This window comes from Pseudophryne corroboree, chromosome 8 (assembly GCF_028390025.1).
Source record: "Pseudophryne corroboree isolate aPseCor3 chromosome 8, aPseCor3.hap2, whole genome shotgun sequence".
Lineage (NCBI taxonomy): Eukaryota > Metazoa > Chordata > Amphibia > Anura > Myobatrachidae > Pseudophryne > Pseudophryne corroboree.
Window position 1 is genome coordinate 84,849,442 of NC_086451.1, and position 19,563 is coordinate 84,869,004.

General features: G+C 48.3%; 1 protein-coding gene across 5 annotated transcripts in view; it reads left to right on the forward strand.

Annotated features, from left to right (window-relative positions):
• The first annotated feature begins 8,942 nt into the window (after nucleotides 1-8,942).
• The window catches only part of RAPGEF1 (Rap guanine nucleotide exchange factor 1), a 259,536-nt gene continuing 248,915 nt past the window's right edge, over nucleotides 8,943-19,563 (forward strand). For 2 of the 5 annotated variants that reach the window (XM_063936771.1, XM_063936772.1), the window contains exon 1: nucleotides 8,944-9,322. In XM_063936771.1, the coding sequence (XP_063792841.1) occupies nucleotides 9,298-9,322 (25 nt within the window). In that variant the 5' untranslated portion in view covers nucleotides 8,944-9,297. Of the gene's footprint in view, nucleotides 9,323-19,563 lie in introns of all 5 variants that reach the window. The other 3 variants (XM_063936773.1, XM_063936774.1, XM_063936770.1) reach the window with 2 other exon arrangements.

Below are 19,563 nucleotides of genomic sequence, written 5' to 3' on the forward strand. Positions count from 1 at the left end.
CTGGTTTGGCCAGCTCTGGTCTAGGGGCTGCAGCTGCTGAGAGTGGAGGAGGCAGCGGCACCGCCATTCCCTGGCTTTATGTATCCCCGCTTCCTCTCAGGTATGGGGCCCCGAAACTGTGCTGGGAGAGGGGTGTTGGATCATAGGTACCAGCCAAAATCTTGCCTAGGGCAGCAAATTGGCTAGGGCCAGCTCTGAGCGGAGGCGGGGAATGGCAGGTAAACGGATGTTCTGGAGAACTAATTTAATAATTATCTGTCAGTGCAGCTGCAGCACAGCCCATGGGTGCAGGCGGAGCGCCCGACCCTTACCTCCCCACAGTGCCACGTCAGTTGGGACCCGCATCCTCCTCCCCCCGGACCCCAGTGGCCACACTACGTGGGAGCAATGAGGAGCACACTGAGTGCAAAAAATGAAGGGAAAGCACTAGCAGAAGGCAAGTGACCTTCTGGCAGGTATTGATTTAGTTAAGTGAGCCGGTTTTAATCATCACCTCCCAGGACACACTGATAATAAGATTTTACTTACCGATAAATCTATTTCTCATAGTCCGTAGTGGATGCTGGGGACTCCGTCAGGACCATGGGGAATAGCGGCTCCGCAGGAGACAGGGCACAAAAGCAAGCTTTTAGGATCACATGGTGTGTACTGGCTCCTCCCCCTATGACCCTCCTCCAAGCCTCAGTTAGGTACTGTGCCCGGACGAGCGTACACAATAAGGAAGGATCTTGAATCCCGGGTAAGACTCATACCAGCCACACCAATCACACCGTACAACTTGTGATTTGAACCCAGTTAACAGTATGATAACAATGAAGTAGCCTCTAAAAAAGATGGCTCACAACAATAATAACCCGATTTTTTTTTGTAACAATAACTATGTACAAGTAATGCAGACAATCCGCACTTGGGATGGGCGCCCAGCATCCACTACGGACTATGAGAAATAGATTTATCGGTAAGTAAAATCTTATTTTCTCTAACGTCCTAGTGGATGCTGGGGACTCCGTCAGGACCATGGGGATTATACCAAAGCTCCCAAACGGGCGGGAGAGTGCGGATGACTCTGCAGCACCGAATGAGAGAACTCCAGGTCCTCCTCAGCCAGGGTATCAAATTTGTAGAATTTAGCAAACGTGTTTGCCCCTGACCAAGTAGCTGCTCGGCAAAGTTGTAAAGCCGAGACCCCTCGGGCAGCCGCCCAAGATGAGCCCACCTTCCTTGTGGAATGGGCATTTACAGATTTTGGCTGTGGCAGGCCTGCCACAGAATGTGCAAGCTGAATTGTACTACAAATCCAACGAGCAATAGTCTGCTTAGAAGCAGGAGCACCCAGCTTTTTGGGTGCCTACAATATAAACAGCAAGTCAGACTTTCTGACTCCAGCCGTCCTGGAATTATATATATATATATATATATTTTCAGGGCCCTGACAACGTCTAGCAACTTGGAGTCCTCCAAGTCCCTAGTAGCCGCAGGCACCACAATAGGTTGATTCAGGTGAAACGCTTACACCACCTTAGGAAGAAACTGGGGACGAGTCCGCAGTTCTGCCCTGTCCGAATGGAAAATCAAATATGGGCTTTTGTAAGACAAAGCCGCCAATTTTGACAATCGCCTGGCCGAGGCCAGGGCCAACAGCATGGTCACTTTCCATGTGAGATATTTCAAATCCACAGATTTGAGTGGTTCAAACCAATATGATTTGAGGAATCCCAACACTACGTTGAGATCCCACGGTGCCACTGGAGGCACACAAGGGCTGTATATGCAATACTCCCTTGACAAACGTCTGGACTTCAGGAACTGAAGCCAATTTTTTCTGGAAGAAAATCTATAGGGCCGAAACTTGAACCTTAATGGACCCCAATTTGAGGCTCATAGACACTCCTGTTTGCAGGAAGTGCAGAAATCGACCTAGTTGAAATTTTTTCGTGGGGCCTTCCTGGCCTCACCCACGCAACATATTTTTACCACATGTGGTGATAACGTTGTGCGGTCACCTCCTTCCTGGCTTTGACCAGGGTAGGTATGACCTCTTCCGGAATGCCTTTTCCCTTAGGATCCGGCGTTCAAACCGCCATGCCGTCAAACGCAGTCGCGGTAAGTCTTGGAACAGACAAGGTCCCTGCTGGAGCAGGTCCTTTCTTAAAGGCCGATGCCACGGTTCCTCTTGGAACAGACATGGTACTTGCTGAAAGCAAATCCCTTCTTATCTCCCGAGGCCATTAGTCCTCTGTGAGCATCTCTTGAAGTTCCGGTTACCAAGTCCCTCTTGGCCAATCCAGAGCCACGAGTATAGTTCTTACTCCTCTATGTCTTATAATTCTCAATACCTTGGTTATGAGAAGCAGAGAAGGGAACACATACACCGACTGTTACACCCACGGTGTTACCAGGACGTCCACAGCTATCGCCTGAAGGTCTCGTGACCTGGCGCAATACCTGTCCCATTTTTTTGTTCGGGCGGGACGCCATCATGTCCACCTTTGGTCTTTCCCAACGGTTCACAATCATGCGGAAAACTTCCCGATGAAGTTCCCACTCTCCCGGGTGGAGGTCGTGCCTGCTGAGGAAGTCTGCTTCCCAGTCGTCCACTCCCGGAATGAACACTGCTGACAGTGCTATCACATGATTTTCCGCCTAGCGAAAAATCCTTGCAGTTTTGCCACTGCCCTCCTGCTTCTTGTGCCGCCCTTTCTGTTTACGTGGGCGACTGCCGTGATGTTATCCCACTGGATCAATACCGGCTGACCTTAAAGCAGAGGTCTTGCTAAGCTTAGAGCATTATAAATTTGCTCTTAGCTCCAGTATATTTATGTGGAGAGAATTCTCCAGACTTGATCACACTCCTTGTGTGACTGCTCCCCAGCCTCTCAGGCTGGCCTCCGTGGTCACGAGCATCCAATCCTGAATGCCGAATCTGCGGCCCTCTAGAAGATGAGCACTCTGTAATCACCACAGGAGAGACACCCTTGTCCTTGGATATAGGGTTATCCGCTGATGCATCTGAAGATGCGATCCGGACCATTTGTCCAGCAGATCCACTGAAGAGTTCTTGCGTGAAATCTGCCGAATGGAAGCGCTTCGTAATAAGCCACCATTTTTACCAGGACTCTTGTGCAATGATGCACTGACACTTTTCCTGGTTTTAGGAGGATCCCGATTAGCTCGGATAACTCCCTGGCTTTCTCCTCTGGGAGAAACACCTTTTTCTGGACTGTGTCCAGAATCATCACTAGGACCAGCAGACGTGTCGTCGGAACAACTGCGGTTTTGGAATATTTAGAATCCACCCGTGCTGTCGTAGAACTACTTGAGATAGTGCTACTCCGACCTCCAACTGTTCTCTGGACCTTGTTCTTATCAGGAGGTCGTCCATTTTCTTTGAAGACGAATCCTCCTTTCGGTCATTACCTTGGTAAGGACCCGGGGTGCCTTGGACAATCCAACGGCATCGTCTTGAAACTGATAGTGACAGTTCTGTACCACGAACCTGAGGTACCCTTGGTGAGAAAAGGCAAATTTTGGGACATGGAGGTAAGCATCCCTGATGTCCCGGGACACCATATAGTCCCCTTGTTCTTTGCTATCACTGCTCTGAGTGACTCCATCTGGATTTGAACCCTTGTAAGTGTTCAAATTTTTCAGATTTAGAATAGGTCTCACCTAGCCTTCAGTACCACCATATAGTGTGGAGTAATACCCCTTTCCTTGTTGTCGGAGGGGTAAATTTATTATCACCTGCTGGGAATACAGCTTGTGAATTGTTTTCAATACTGCCTCCCTGTCGGAGGGAGACATTGGTACAGCAGACTACAGGAACCTGCGAGGGGGGAAACCTCTCGACATTCCAATCTGTACCCCTTGGATACTACTTGTAGGATCCAGGGGTCCTGTACGGTCCCAGCGTCATGCTGAGAACTTGGTAGAAGCGGTGGAGGGCTTCTGTTCCTGGGAATGGGCTGCCTGCTGCAGTCTTCTTCCCTTTCCTCTATCCCTGGGCAGATATGACTCTTATAGGGACGAAAGGACTGAGGCTGAAAAGACGGTGTCTTTTTCTGCAGAGATGTGACTTAGGGTAAAAAACGGTGGATTTTCCAGCAGTTGCCCTGGCCACCAGGTCCCATGGACCGACCCCAAATAACTCCTCCCCTTTATACGGCAATACATCTTTGTGCCGTTTGGAATCTGCATCACCTGACCACTGTCGTGTCCATAAACATCTTCTTGCAGATATGGACATCGCATTTACTCTTGATGCCAGAGTGCAAATATCCCTCTGCGCATCTCGCATATATAGAAATGCATCCTTTAAATGCTCTATAGTCAATAAAATACTGTCCCTGTCAAAGGTATCAATATTTTTAGTCAGGGAATCCGACCAAGCCACCTCAGCTCTGCACATCCAGGCTGAGGCGATCGCTGGTCGCAGTATAACACCAGCATGTGTGTGTATACTTTTTAGGATATTTTTCAGCCTCCTATCAGCTGGCTCCTTAAGTACGGCCCTATCCGTAGATGGTACCGCCACTTGTTCTGATAAGCGTGTGAGCGCCTTATCCACCCTGAGGGGTGTTTCCCACCGCGCCTTAACTTCTGGCGGGAAAGGGTATACCGCCAATAATTTTCTATCGGGGGAAACCCACGCATCATCACACACTTCATTTAATTTATCTGATTCAGGAAAAACTACAGGTAGTTTTTTCACCTCACACATAATACCCTTTTTTGTGGTACTTGGAGTATCAGAAATATGTAACACCTCCTTCATTGCCCTTAACGTGTGGCCCTAAAAGAAAATACGTTTGTTTCTTCACCGTCGACACTGAAATCAGTGTCCGTGTCTGGGTCTGTGTCGACCGACTGAGGTAAATGGGCATTTTACAGCCCCTGACGGTGTTTGAGACGCCTGGACAGATACTAATTTGTTCGCCGGCCCTCTCATGTCGTCAACCGGCTTGCAGCGTGTTGACATTGTCACGTAATTTCCATAAATAAGCCATCCATTCCGGTGTCGACTCCCTAGAGAGTGACATCACCATTACAGGCAATTTGCTCCGCCTCCTCACCAATATTTTCCTCATACATGTCGACACACACGTACCGACATACAGCACACACATAGGGAATGCTCTGATAGAGGACAGGACCCACTAGCCCTTTGGGGAGACAGAGGGAGAGTTTGCCAGCACACACCAAAACGCTATAATTATCCAGGGACAACCTTTATATAAGTGTTCCTCCCTTATAGCATTTTAATATATATACATATCGCCAAATCAGTGCCCCCCCTCTCTGTTTTAACCCTGTTTCTGTAGTGCAGTGCAGGGGAGAGCATGGGAGCCTTCCCACCAGCCTTTCTGTGAGGGAAAATGGCGCTGTGTGCTGAGGAGAATAGGCCCCGCCCCCTTTTCGGCGGGCTTCTTCTCCGGAGTTTTAGATATCTGGCAGGGGTTAAATACATCCATATAGCCTCAAGGGCTATATGTGATGTATTTTTCGCCATACAGGTATTATACATTGCTGCCCAGGGCGCCCCCCCCCAGCGCCCTGCACCCTCCGTGACCGCTGTGTGAAGTGTGCTGACAACAATGGCGCACAGCTGCAGTGCTGTGCGCTACCTGATGAAGACTGAGAGTCTTCTGCCGCCTGGTTCCGGACCTCTTCATCTTCAGCGTCTGCAAGGGGGGTCGGCGGCGCGGCTCCGGGACGAACCCCAGGGCGAGCCCTGTGTTCCGACTCCCTCTGGAGCTATGTCCAGTAGCCTAAGAATCCAATCCATCCTGCACGCAGGTGAGTTGAAAATCTCTCCCCTAAGTCCCTCGATGCAGTGAGCCTGTTGCCAGCAGGACTCACTGAAAATAAAGAACCTAAAAACTTTTTCTAAGTAACTCTTTAAGAGAGCCACCTAGATTGCACTCTTCTCGGCCGGGCACAAAAACCTAACTGAGGCTTGGAGGAGGGTCATAGGGGGAGGAGCCAGTACACACCATGTGATCCTAAAAGCTTGCTTTTGTGCCCTGTCTCCTGCGGAGCCGCTATTCCCCATGGTCCTGACGGAGTCCCCAGCATCCACTAGGACGTTAGAGAAATGATGTATTATTATTCCAGGAGAGGGGACTGTACAGTGATATATGAGGAGGGTATAGTACAGCTCCATACCTCCCAACTTCTTTGTTTTCTAAAGAGGGACACACGCACGGCGAAGCCGCGCGCGCTCCCGAAAAAGGGGTGTGGCCTAAGAAAAGGGGCGTGGTTTCACGGAGGACCCGCGATCGCGAGCCACGCCCCCGTTTTCATCACTGAGGGGGCATGCCCAGCGCTCTGAGAGCCGCTGGCATGCCCCCATTCCCTTTGACTCAAGTGAATAGACGTTGTGCGCATGCGCACAGCGTCTATTCACCGCTGCTCTGCTAAGCAGGGCAGCGAGTGAAGGAGCCTCCCAACTGTCCCCCCCCACCGCGGGACACTGCGGCCCGCGGGTGGGACAGCGGGACAGTCCCCCAAAAACGGGACAATCAGGACAGTTGGGAGGTATGCAGCTCTTGCCACACACTGATATGTGGTATTATTATTATATACAGGAGAGGGGACCGTACAGTGAAATATGAGGGGGAATAACACTGCTCCCGGCTCACACTGATATATGGTATTATTATACAGGGGTGAAGGGACCGTACAGTAATGTGTGAGGACAGTATAAGATACATCCTGGCACACACTAATATGTTGTATTATTATAGAGGGGAAAGGGGGCTGGACAATGCAGTTTGACGAGGGTATAAACATACCCTCCAACATTTTACACATAAAAATCAGAACAGATTAGAACATGCCCCTTTTCATATACTTTCAATGGAAGTTTGGTGAGCCAAAAATTGGTACAGACCATAAAAAAAGTTACTGTACTTATTAAAAAGGTACAGCTGGAGGGTATGTATAAAACAGGTCACTGTGTGTACATAGTGGGGATATTTTCATTTAAAATTTACATTTCTATCGGAATACAATCTTCTTACCGTTTCTGTCAACATTGGGTGGGGGCCCATAAAATTTTGCTATGGGGCCCATAAAATTCTAGCTACGCCCCTGGGGGGTGATAATGATGGTGTTATAGGTGGATGATAAGCAGGCCCGCGGCGCTATCCTCTCAGCGAAGGGATGCAGTGCAGGGAGGCGCTGGGACGGAGAGGCGCTGTCCCTGCTCTGCATCCCTTCCCTGCTGCTGCGTTGTCCTGTCTCTCCTGCTGCTGCTGCCAGCTGCTGTGCCTGTCACTGTATGACAAGCAGTGGTGCCGAGAGCATGAAAAACCTGCTCTCCCCCTCCCCTCACCTGTGTGACAGCGCTGTGTACGGATCAGAGGAGGGGGCGCAGCTACACGGGACGGAGCTATATGGGACAAAAGAGGGAGGAGCTATATTGGACAAAAGGAGGCGGGGCTACACGGACCAGGATGCTGTACAGAGGGTGACTGGAGAGTAATTACAGTGGCAACCAGCCAGACTTAGGTAAGTGGTAAGTGGAGGGTGAGAGAGAAATGTGTGTATGGTTGGTGTGTGTATGGTGGATGTGTATGGAGGTTGGGTGTGTGTGTGTATGGTGGGGGTGTGTATGTGTGTGTGGTATGTCTGTGTGCGCGCGCATTATGAACGCTACTACCGAGGGGGGGGCATTACATGTAAGGACGTAACTACTGGGGGGGCATTACGTATAACGACGCTACTACTGGGGGGGAACATTATGTATAACGACGCTAGTACTAAGGGGCATTACATATAACGTCGATACTACTGGGGGGGGCATTACGTATTACGACGCTACTACTGGGGGGGCATTGCGTATAACGACGCTAGTACTGGGGGGCATTACGTATAACGATGCTACTACTGGGGGGGGGAGCATTATGTATAAGTTGAATAAGATTGTGGTACTGTGTGGCGTAATTTTAAATGGGGGTACTATTGTGTGGCCATGCCCCTTCCCGGTTGCAGGGGGGCGCCAAACACCCTAGCACCAACCCTGATAAGGATGGTGTTATATGTAAGGATGGTGTTATAGAGGGGGTGTTATGTAAGGATGGTGTTATAGAGGGGGTGATATGTAAGGATGGTGTTATAGAGGGGGTGATATGTAAGGATGGTGTTATAGGGGGTGGTATGTAAGGATGGTGTTATAGAGGGGGTGTTATGTAAGGATGGTGTTATAGAGGGGGTGATATGTAAGGATTGTGTTATAGAGGGGGTGTTATGTAAGGATGGTGTTATAGAGGGGGTGTTATGTAAGGATGGTGTTATAGAGGGGGTGATATGTAAGGATGGTGTTATAGGGGGTGGTATGTAAGGATGGTGTTATAGAGGGGGTGTTATGTAAGGATGGTGTTATAGAGGGGGTGGTATGTAAGGATGGTGTTATAGAGGGGGTGTTATGTAAGGATGGTGTTATAGAGGGGGTGATATGTAAGGATGGTGTTATAGAGGGGGTAATATGTAAGGATGGTGTTATAGGGGGTGGTATGTAAGGATGGTGTTATAGAGGGGGTGTTATGTAAGGATGGTGTTATAGAGGGGGTGTTATGTAAGGATGGTGTTATGGGGGGGGGGGGGGGGTGATATGTAAGGATGGTGTTATAATGGGTTTATGTGATACTTTTGGAATTGACCTGACACATGTAATAATGCTGGTACTACAGAGGATTATAACGGGGTGATGACGATGATAATAATAATAATTATTATTATTATTTTATTTATATTGCGCTCTTTCTCCATAAGGGCACAAGGGGCTTATGAATATAAGATGCTATATATAGTGCAGTGAGGATGTTGTTATATATGAGGCGATATATGATAACATGAATACACATGTCTTGAAGTGACGTATGTGCAGACAGTGGGGCGGTGTTATACAGAGGTAGAGACAAGGCGCGCTGTGTGTGTGTGTGTGTGTGTGTGTTGTACGTAATGAAGTACAGGATGATGGAGAGGTGGATGACGCCGGCTGGCTCGGTCCCGCGTAATAACGGCCGATCCCGCTAGGGGCACCCTGTGTGTCAGCTCAGTACTGGAGGCGGCGCCGTGACCGCAGCAGCAGCAGCGGCGGCGGCACCGGGAGATTACTAGCTGTAGGCAGGGAGTGAGGCACGCTCCGGTTACACCAAGCCGTACCGCCGGGACATGCAGCTGCTGGCATAGGACGGGGATCCGGAACCACAGGGACCGGGGCCTCCCCGGTGCCCGGACACACGTTACCGGAGAGAGGAAGCTGGGCCCCGGGGGGAGGCCTCGGAGGCGGAGATGTCCGGGAAAATAGAGAAAGCCGGTGAGTGAGAGTCTGCGGGTGGACAGGCTGCAAGAACACGGACGGCCTGTGGAGCACGGACAGGCCGCGGTGGAGGCCCCGGTACTCTGTGGCAGCAATAGAACTACCGAAGCTTCAGGCTATCCTCTGTGCATCTGGCCGCTCCCTGCACCGCCCCGGGGAACACATTCTACTGAGCTTAGCGGCCGAGCCCATACTGACAGCAGCGCTGGGAGACAGCGCTATCACAGGGGCAGATGTGTACAGAGCAGGGGTTGCAGGGTAGTGGGTTTGTGTAAGGAGCAGGGATTTGCAAGGGGGGGCGGCATGTGTAGGGAGCAGGGATTGCAGGAGAGGAGGGGGGCATATGTAAGGAGCAGGGATTTGCCGGTGGGGAGGCATATGTAAGGAGCAGGGATTTGCCGGTGGGGAGGCATGTGTAGAGAGCAGGGATTTCCCCGTGGGGAGGCATGTGTATGGAGCAGGGATTTGCCCGTGGGGAGGCATGTGTAGGGAGAAAGGATTTGCCCGTGGGGAGGCATGTGTAGGGAGTAAGGATTTGCCCGTGGGGAGGCATGTGTAGGGAGTAAGGATTTGCCCGTGGGGAGGCATGTGTAGGGAGTAAGGATTTGCCCGTGGGGAGGCATGTGTAGGGAGTAAGGATTTGCCCGTGGGGAGGCATGTGTAGGGAGTAAGGATTTGCCCGTGGGGAGGCATGTGTAGGGAGTAAGGATTTGCCCGTGGGGAGGCATGTGTAGGGAGTAAGGATTTGCCCGTGGGGAGGCATGTGTAGGGAGTAAGGATTTGCCCGTGGGGAGGCATGTGTAGGGAGTAGGGATTTGCCCGTGGGGAGGCATGTGTAGGGAGTAGGGATTTGCCCGTGGGGAGGCATGTGTAGGGAGTAGGGATTTGCCCGTGGGGAGGCATGTGTAGGGAGTAGGGATTTGCCCGTGGGGAGGCATGTGTAGGGAGTAGGGATTTGCCCGTGGGGAGGCATGTGTAGGGAGTAGGGATTTGCCCGTGGGGAGGCATGTGTAGGGAGTAGGGATTTGCCCGTGGGGAGGCATGTGTAGGGAGTAGGGATTTGCCCGTGGGGAGGCATGTGTAGGGAGTAGGGATTTGCCCGTGGGGAGGCATGTGTAGGGAGTAGGGATTTGCCCGTGGGGAGGCATGTGTAGGGAGTAGGGATTTGCCCGTGGGGAGGCATGTGTAGGGATTTGCCCGTGGGGAGGCATGTGTAGGGATTTGCCCGTGGGGAGGCATGTGTAGGGAGCAGGGATTTGCCCGTGGGGAGCAGGGATTTGCCCGTAGGGAGCAGGGATTTGCCCGTGGGGAGGCATGTGTAGGGAGCAGGGATTTGCCCGTGGGGAGGCATGTGTAGGGAGCAGGGATTTGCCCGTGGGGAGGCATGTGTAGGGAGCAGGGATTTGCCCGTGGGGAGGCATGTGTAGGGAGCAGGGATTTGCCCGTGGGGAGGCATGTGTAGGGAGCAGGGATTTGCCCGTGGGGAGGCATGTGTAGGGAGCAGGGATTTGCCCGTGGGGAGGCATGTGTAGGGAGCAGGGATTTGCCCGTGGGGAGGCATGTGTAGGGATCAAGGATTTGCCCGTGGGGAGGCATGTGTAGGGAGCATTAAATGAGGATCTATCTTGATAAATGTGCAGAATATTATTATTATTATTAATATATTTTTTTTTTTAAATTGTAATGTTTCCTTATTGCGATTCTCAAATATATAAACTACAGACCCTGTTCCATGCGGGGTGCTGCTGTTACTTTACCCATTGCTTTGATTTGTGGCCTACAGTGAATGTTCCTGGGTAAGCCGTCCAACCTTGTGCCCTCTTGCCCAATGCTGGCAACCTGAATTGGATAGCATGATATTAGGAATAAGTAATGGTGGCTGACCAAGAATAAAGGGTGTAAGAGTGAGGGCTTCTGCTGTTTTCCTGGTTTTAGTTACAAAATTGATGATTTCTGATGTTTAAAAGTCCTCATCTATTGTCAGAGTTGTTTCCTATGTGTGTGGGCAATGTTGCTCCTACAGAAGTGGACTCTTTGAATGCATTAAAGTACGCTTTCCACAGCAACTAATGCAATTTACAGTAAAGAAGTGAGAATGTTTGTTACACATCTCTTTCAGAGGGCATTCAATTGGTAGAGCCCAGCATTTGACAGTGAGCTGTTTGCAGTTGTCTTATTTATCTGTAACAATGTAATAACTCACAATTCCGGAGTCTTGCTCTTCATTATTGGATAGTATGGGCCATTCTCTGCTGCTACATATAATGTGTAAAGCAACTTTTACTAACATGACATCCTCTTTCTCGCTCCCGTATATACCTCTCAGCCATTGTTTGTACAGTCAAGTATAACTATTTCTATTTGTTGCTTGGGGTTATAAATCTTGTGCTTCCATACATTTGTACCCAGCTTTCTGTTGTAACCAATGGCAACTGAAATAAACCGAAGACATATGCTCTGCAATTCACAGGTTGTAGTAACACTGTAGATTTGTTTTGAGCCTTTCTTATGACTTGTTCAGTAAAGAATTCTAAGAACCACCTGAGGGCTTCTTAGGAAAACAGATCTTGGAGAATATTCTGAGTTTAAGATTTGACATCAAATCCAAAATACTGTCAGAATTTGATGGTTTTAAATTACCATGTACATTACATATACTTAAATTTCATCTTTAGTCTGTGAACCAGTTATCCAGCTTCTATGATTCATATCTCTGCTTATTTTACTCCTAATAATGGATTAATATAAATCTGTTGCCATAAATTATCATTTACCACCGTGTGCACCTTCTGCTACTTCTTTACTGATAAAGCCAGTGCAAATTATATATGGGGGACAGATTCATGAGGCAATCTAGTAGTTTAAAAAGGAAGCGGTCCTATCCATTGTAATTATTTTCCTTTATATGGCACCACAAGAGTTCCACAGCACCTCACATATTACATAAATAGAAGCAGTGCAAAGTAAACAAGAAAACAGAAAGCCCTGATGCTAGCGTCCTTTTCTGCTCGATTCCGGTACTTATCAAGGATTAGGCTTGGTGTGCCTCGGACACGTGATGCGTAATCCCCGATATGCAGCAACCAACGGATGTAGTGTTCACTTTAGAAATGATAATAGGCAGGGTGCCGGACTGCGGGGGCATATGTTGCCACGCCCGTGTCTGAAAAGGGGGCGTGGCCATGTGCAATAGGGGGCGTGGCCATCTAACGTCATTTACTTGGACGGTGCGGCCACAGACACTACTGCAGAGGGCGTGGGCGGCCGGCCGGTGGCGTCACTTGCGGGCATGCCCAGCACCTACGGAGGTGCTGGGCTTCCCCAAAGCTCTCTTCCCTAGCATGAATGAATGGATGCCATGCGCATGCGCACGGCATCTTTACGTGCTGGGAGGGCAGGAAGCGGACGGCTGTTTTAGCAGGGTGCCGCTGTAAGGGCAGGGCGGATTTTGCCCTTAAAAAATTGGTCAGGGCGCTGCACCCTGCTTACACAGCCTAGCGTGAACACTAGGATGTATCCTGACCGCCGGTCACATAACATCTACATCCCGCCCCCTGAGAATCCCGGTAGTCGGCATGCCGACTAGCAGGGACTATTCCCACTCGTAGGTGTCCACAACACCCATAGAGTGGGAATAGAACCTGTGTCGAGCGCAGCAAGACTCTTAGCGCTTCCCCCGCCGGCATTCTGCTGCCGGTATACCTGCAGAGGTATTGACAATGCTAAATTCCCTTGTCGTATAAACAACCCTTTATGAAGCTAAGAACACTGTACGCTGTTTACTTAAGAAGTACCGTAATGGTACGCTAGTTGCGTAACGATCGCTCAGCCGTAGGCGAGACGCTCAAGCGTCACGTTCGCTCACGGCCCAGCGATCACAGGACACGTTATTGGCTATGACTAGAGTAATGATTCGCTATGGCGTAGCGGACGCTCGAGACCACGAGGAGATCACCAGCGGCGCAGACGCTCACAATGCTATACCTTTATGTCTAAACCTTATACCAATGAAATACACGGAATACCTTAATGTGAATACAGGGTGTAAGTGCAACCTTGTGTAACCTGACTAACTACAAAGCTGCTTGAGCGTCACCGACGCTCAAGTGAACACTTAACACTATAGGAAATACACAGATACTGGTTTAGGGTCCAAAGCCTATTAACTGTATTATATCTAGTATACTTGTAAAAAGGGGATAACAGTACAAATGATACACTACAATATAACAAAGACTTCCTAACCAAAATACAATACTATCTAATACAATACAATACTAGTCTAGGGGAGATACGAGAGAAAGAGAAGGGAAAGAGAGAGAGAGAGATGAGAGAAATTGGCTCACAGAAAGACAATGATTACGGAGAGAAACTTACGCACAAGGGTAAACGATCGCATGCGCCTGGACATCCAGCACCCGATTTTCAGCAATGAGAACCGTTGAAGAGTGAGAGCTGGATGTGGTCGGCCTGCCTATTTATGCCCCACACACAATGCAATCTCATAGTCCCTACAATCCCATTGTCCATTGGATGAAGGAATTCGACCCTGTATCACAACAAAAGGTCATAGGTTGATTCATACAGGTGGGCTGTGACGATTTCAAACAGCTCAGGTGGGTGGGGAACTAGGTTTCCCGCCGCATACCTGAGTATGAGTAAATAGTAGAAATGGACATAAACTTCTTATGTCCATAACTATTCGCACGAGCGATTAATACGCTCCAAACCAACACCGGAATATTGCTAATTAAATACTCTTCCGATGGGTACCAAACACTGCTGTATGAGTCTTGTTAGACCCTTCGTACGATACAAAGAGGGATTACTTTAAACAGGGACCTTCTATATTAACCAAACTTTCAGAAACTATCAAAGGGATCATGATCTATAAACTACATTAATTGTGAAAATATGTAACGAATGAGTCGCACGCTACGACTACATAAACTCTACCGTAAATACGCATACCGCGCCTGCGAGTGCACGCTATTGCGGGTATGCGCCTTCACGGGAGAGCGTACGCATGCGCAGCACGGACCAGTGTGCGGTGCAAATATGGCAACGTGCATAGAGACATTTTTCTGACTTTGACAGTCCACCCTTTGGCAGTCAATAATAACTGCCACAAAACATTTAAGGAGAAAAATGCAAGTCAGGGGTTAATTGATTTCCATGGTTGGGTAAGGGAGGAGAGAGGAGAAGGTGTGAAGAGGGTATGACCTAGTGAGATAGCAGAAGCATGTGTGTATGAATCCATGTTTGGGGGGTCATGTATCATCGTGCCGTACGTGTTGTACATCAAGCTTCGAGGTATTGCGAAGTATACATTTGAATTCCTTCTTATCCTGTGGTACAGGTCTGTGGATGGGCTGTCAAACTTTACCGAGCTCTTTTCGGATTTTGAACAAAATGGGGAGCACATTTTAGTTGATGATACATGAATGGGGGAGGTATGTGGTTGCTGATATCTGTGCCTGTATTCCCTATCGTCTATGTGTGTCATTACCTGAGGGTTGTAGAGATGAAGATAAAGAACACTTATGGAAAATGCAATGATATTCTATGTCAGGGAAATGTACATCTGTCGTCGAAGTTGTGTTCGGTATCTGTTGAGAGTCGTCTTCTTTGCGCTGTATTGCTCCTTGGGCATGAGCAAATAGCTTTGTCTGAGCCATCAGATTTACAAAAAATGTTGGGCTAGCGTGAGTTTAAAAGTACTAGGGAAACTGGGGATCCATGGCAAAGTTCATCAAGTGTCCATATCATAGGTTGTCAAAACTTCATCTTTGGTGCTTGTCTGTTGTCTGTATAGCGTCTCGTCAACTTCCTCGTCCAAGGGGGTCTTTGTATCTTGGAGAAAAGCAGAAAAACAGGTGAAAGAAACGGACCGTATAATCGCATTTTCATCCCATCCTGGTTTCTATCATTGGGTCATAAATCAAATCCAGGTTAATTACAGTTTCCTCGCTCCTCAAGCTCATCACTCTTGTACTTTGTTTGCACCTCATTAAAGCCTGCCCGCATCTAAATATCAATCCAATCGATATAACGACACCCAAGATACATAGTAGAAACTTTCCAACATCCATTATGACTCCTTGAGCCCAGTCCCCCAAACCGGAGAACCAATTTCGCGGGTTCAACCATGACACCCAACCAGTCAGCTCATTACCTACAGCAGCAAGGGTGAGATTGTGTTTTCGACGAAATTCCCACTTCAATTGGAGAATATCGTCCATCTTTTGGTCTATGACCTCTACCGGATCCTCGGTGCTATTCGTGATATAAGTGCAACACTTTATGCCGTACTGTGTTGCCAATGTAACACAATATCCGCCTGTTACTGCTGTAAGATAATTAAGAACCATCCTATGCTGAACTAGTTCTGTTTTATAAGCTTGAAGTTCTCTTCCAGTGTATCTAAACGTGTCATCATACATTTCAGTGATATTATCTAACAAATTGGCGAGTGCGGAAATGTATCTATAATTCATCACTCCCCGAGCGGTGCGAGTGAAATCTAACGCGACCAGGACCTGAATCCCGGTGGATTCATGGATAAGATCAGAGGCCGGATGCTCTAACCTTTCTGACAGTTGTCTTTTAACTCGGTGCTCGTAATGAGTGTGAGTATAAGGAGCTTGGGCACCACGGTGTATGTCCTTCATTTTGTCATGTGTTACAGTCATCACTTCAGGCAATACTTTTCCAATATAACACAATCCTTCAGAGTTTGGGGCAAGCCACTTGTACGCCTTTCTCCCGCATATGAAATATGCGTCATCGGGGAGAACATATGGGACGGAGAAGGACATGACCATGTTACAAACCTTCCAGGTGAAATCTCCTGACCCTAATTCTTCCATCTGCTTAATGCACGTATCAGTTTGTACGATATGTGCACAGTATCCTGGTGATACCTCTCCAACTCTAGTAATCCTATTTCCTAAGGTATATCGATACCGAAAAGATTTTCCTCTACTGGCTATGTGGCGTACCAGCTCTGTATCTGTAGGCATTCTATCTGCTCTGTGTGAAAAGGTCATGGTAAGGTTGCTCCATGACACTTCCCAATTTCCCGGTTTTCTGGGATTGGAGATATTGAAACATAAGAGGGACCTATCCACATGGTATTGGTGGAGCTTCAAACTAGGAGGGCTGGAGATATTAAACCTCCGGTCCACCGGTCTCCCACCACTTAGCTCAAGTACCTCCCCTAACGTTAAAGGAAATGGTACTAGCCCTGATTTGCTATGACCCTGAGGTACTTGAGAGCATACCCAACAATCTGTTTGGTTTAACACATTACCCACTAAAGAGTGATAGTCACTCAATGGATGCCGGTCTATATGGATATTAAAACTGGATTGGCATTTCTTTATGCATCCATCTTCAACCAGATTATCACAGAGCCTACAGATACAATTTTCTTCAGCTAACAATCCATCACAATTTCTTCTATCGGATCGTTTTCTGATACTCGCCTTTGCTTGTTGGTTTGGTTGATCTTGGAAAACTACGCCTCCATCATCATAATCGGAACCCATTCCAGAACCTCTCTCGACCTCTATGGTACTCTCGCCGGAACAGACTGCTCTGGTCAACATCATGGTTAACATCAAAATCCGGATCACAGTCTCTTGGGGCAAGTCCATCTTTGAGGAGGAAATAGAGAAGAATGAGAAGGGGGAAAAAAGAAATTTCAAGGAAGAGGGGATGGGAAGTGGAGAAAAACAATAAAAGGGAGAAGGGAGTCGACAACTGCTTTCGGTCTTCAAGGCTCAGGTGCCGCCTCAGTCCTCCTGGAACAGACACTCCAGTGATACAACCTCTACCGTCTGTTCCTTATCACGGGACTTCTCTGGATCAGCAACCTTTTTGCAGTGGGATGAATGGACCCAAGTCTCTCTCTCAGCCACCTTCAATGCTGTGGTGCTAGTCAATAAGACCTGGTATGGTCCTTCCCATCTATCAATAAGACAACCTGAGCGTAGAAAATTTCGTATCATTACATAATCCCCAGGTTCAATGTCATGACAATTACTATCTCTGGTAAATCAGGAATCACCAACTTCAGATTATCATTTTGATTCCTCAACTGCTTACTCATGTTAATCAAGTACTTTACAGTTACTTCATTGTTACATTTCAAATCATCCTGAGGGTTAATCATGACATGCGGTTGTCGACCAAACAAGATTTCAAAAGGAGACAGATTAAGAGGGGACCTGGGAGTGGTTCTGATGCTATACAAAACAATGGGTAAAGCTTCTGGCCACGTCAATCCTGTCTCTGCCATTACTTTACTCAATTTATTTTTAATAGTGCTGTTCACTCTTTCGACCTTCGCGCTCGCCTGTGGACGGTACGGAGTGTGCAGCTTGCTATCAATTCCCATCAACTTACACATTCCTTGAAAGACATCACCTGTAAAATGGGTACCCCTATCACTTTCAATGATTCTAGGGATACCATATCTACATACAAATTCCTGCACAATTTTCTTAGCTGTAAACATAGCGGTATTTGTAGCTGCTGGGAAAGCTTCGACCCAATTCGAGAAAACATCTATACAAACAAGTACATATTTCAAATTTCGACATGGGGGTAATTGAATGAAGTCAATTTGTATTACCTGGAAAGGGCCGCCGGCAGGTGGGATATGGGATGGTTCTGTAGGTATTGCTTTTCCAATATTCTTTCTCAGACAGGTAAGGCATGACATTGCTCTTTTACTCGCATGAGAGGAGAATCCTGGGGCGCACCAGTATGCTCTTACCAATTTGCACATCCCCTCCTTGCCTAGATGAGTCAGCCCGTGAGCTGCTTCAGCCAGACATGGAAGGTATGCCCTGGGGGCCACTGGTTTACCATGTCCATCCGTCCAGAGCCCTGAGGACTCCTGGCCATATCCCTTTGCCTTCCAGACTGCTCTTTCCTGTGTGGAACACAAATTCTGCATCTCACACAACTTTTGTGTGTTGATGGTATTAAATACCATCAGTTGTGTGGTGTCTGTCTGTATGGGGGTAGCAGCTGCAAGCTTTGCGGCTTCGTCTGCTCGGCTGTTACCAAGGGATACTGGGTCTTGGCTATATGTATGTGCTTTACATTTGATAACAGCCACTCTGTCGGGTTCCTGTATCGCTGTTAGAAGCCTTTTTATGTGAGCTGCATGCGCTATCGGTGTACCAGCCGCCGTCATGAAATTTCTGAGCCGCCATAGGGCTCCGAAATCATGGACTACCCCGAAGGCGTATCTAGAATCGGTGTAGATATTGGCTGACTTACCCTTAGCCAATTCACATGCTCTGGTTAGGGCGACCAGTTCAGCAACCTGGGCTGAGTGAGGTGGGCCTAGCGGTTCCGCTTCTATGGTGCCTTGGTCATCTACGACTGCGTATCCAGTACACAAGTCTCCCGAGTCTGACTGTCTATGACAACTACCGTCCGTGTAGAACGTTAGTTCTGCATCTTCCAGTGGGTTGTCACTGATGTCAGGCCTTGCGGTGAAATTTTGGGTCAAATATTCCATACAATCATGTGTATCTTCCTTTGCATTAAATCCTCCTTCCCCATCACTCTCACCTTCCACCCTTTGTGCCTGACCAGGCACACCTGGGAGAAAAGTTGCAGGATTTAATGCGCTGCATCTCCTTATGGTGATGTTTACTGGGGCCATTAATGCCAATTCCCATCTTGTAAACCTTGCAGATGAGACGTGTCTGGTTTGGGCAGAATTCAATAAGGCAGATACCGCATGTGGTGTATGGATTGTGAGGTTGTGGCCTAGCACGACATCTTCGCTTTTTGTCACTAGCAATGCTATCGCCGCAACGCTACGCAAGCATGTGGGGAGGGATCGCGCTACCGTGTCTAGCTGGGCGCTGTAGTATGCGACTGGCCTGCTGGCGTCACCGTGTTTTTGGGTTAGTACACCTGCTGCGCACCCAGCACTTTCTGTTCCGTATAGTTCAAAGGGTTTCCCATAGTCTGGCATACCTAGTGCTGGTGCCTGCGTTAGGCACTGTTTGAGTCTCTCAAATGCTGTTTCGGATTCGTCTGTATGCGAAATCCGGTCAGGTTTGTTTGAAGAGACCATTTCCTGCAAAGGTAACGCCAATATGGAAAACCCTGGGATCCAATTACGGCAATACCCACACATTCCTAAAAACGTCCTGATTTGTTGCTGGGTTTGTGGCAGTGTCATGTCTCTAATGGCTTGGATTCTATCA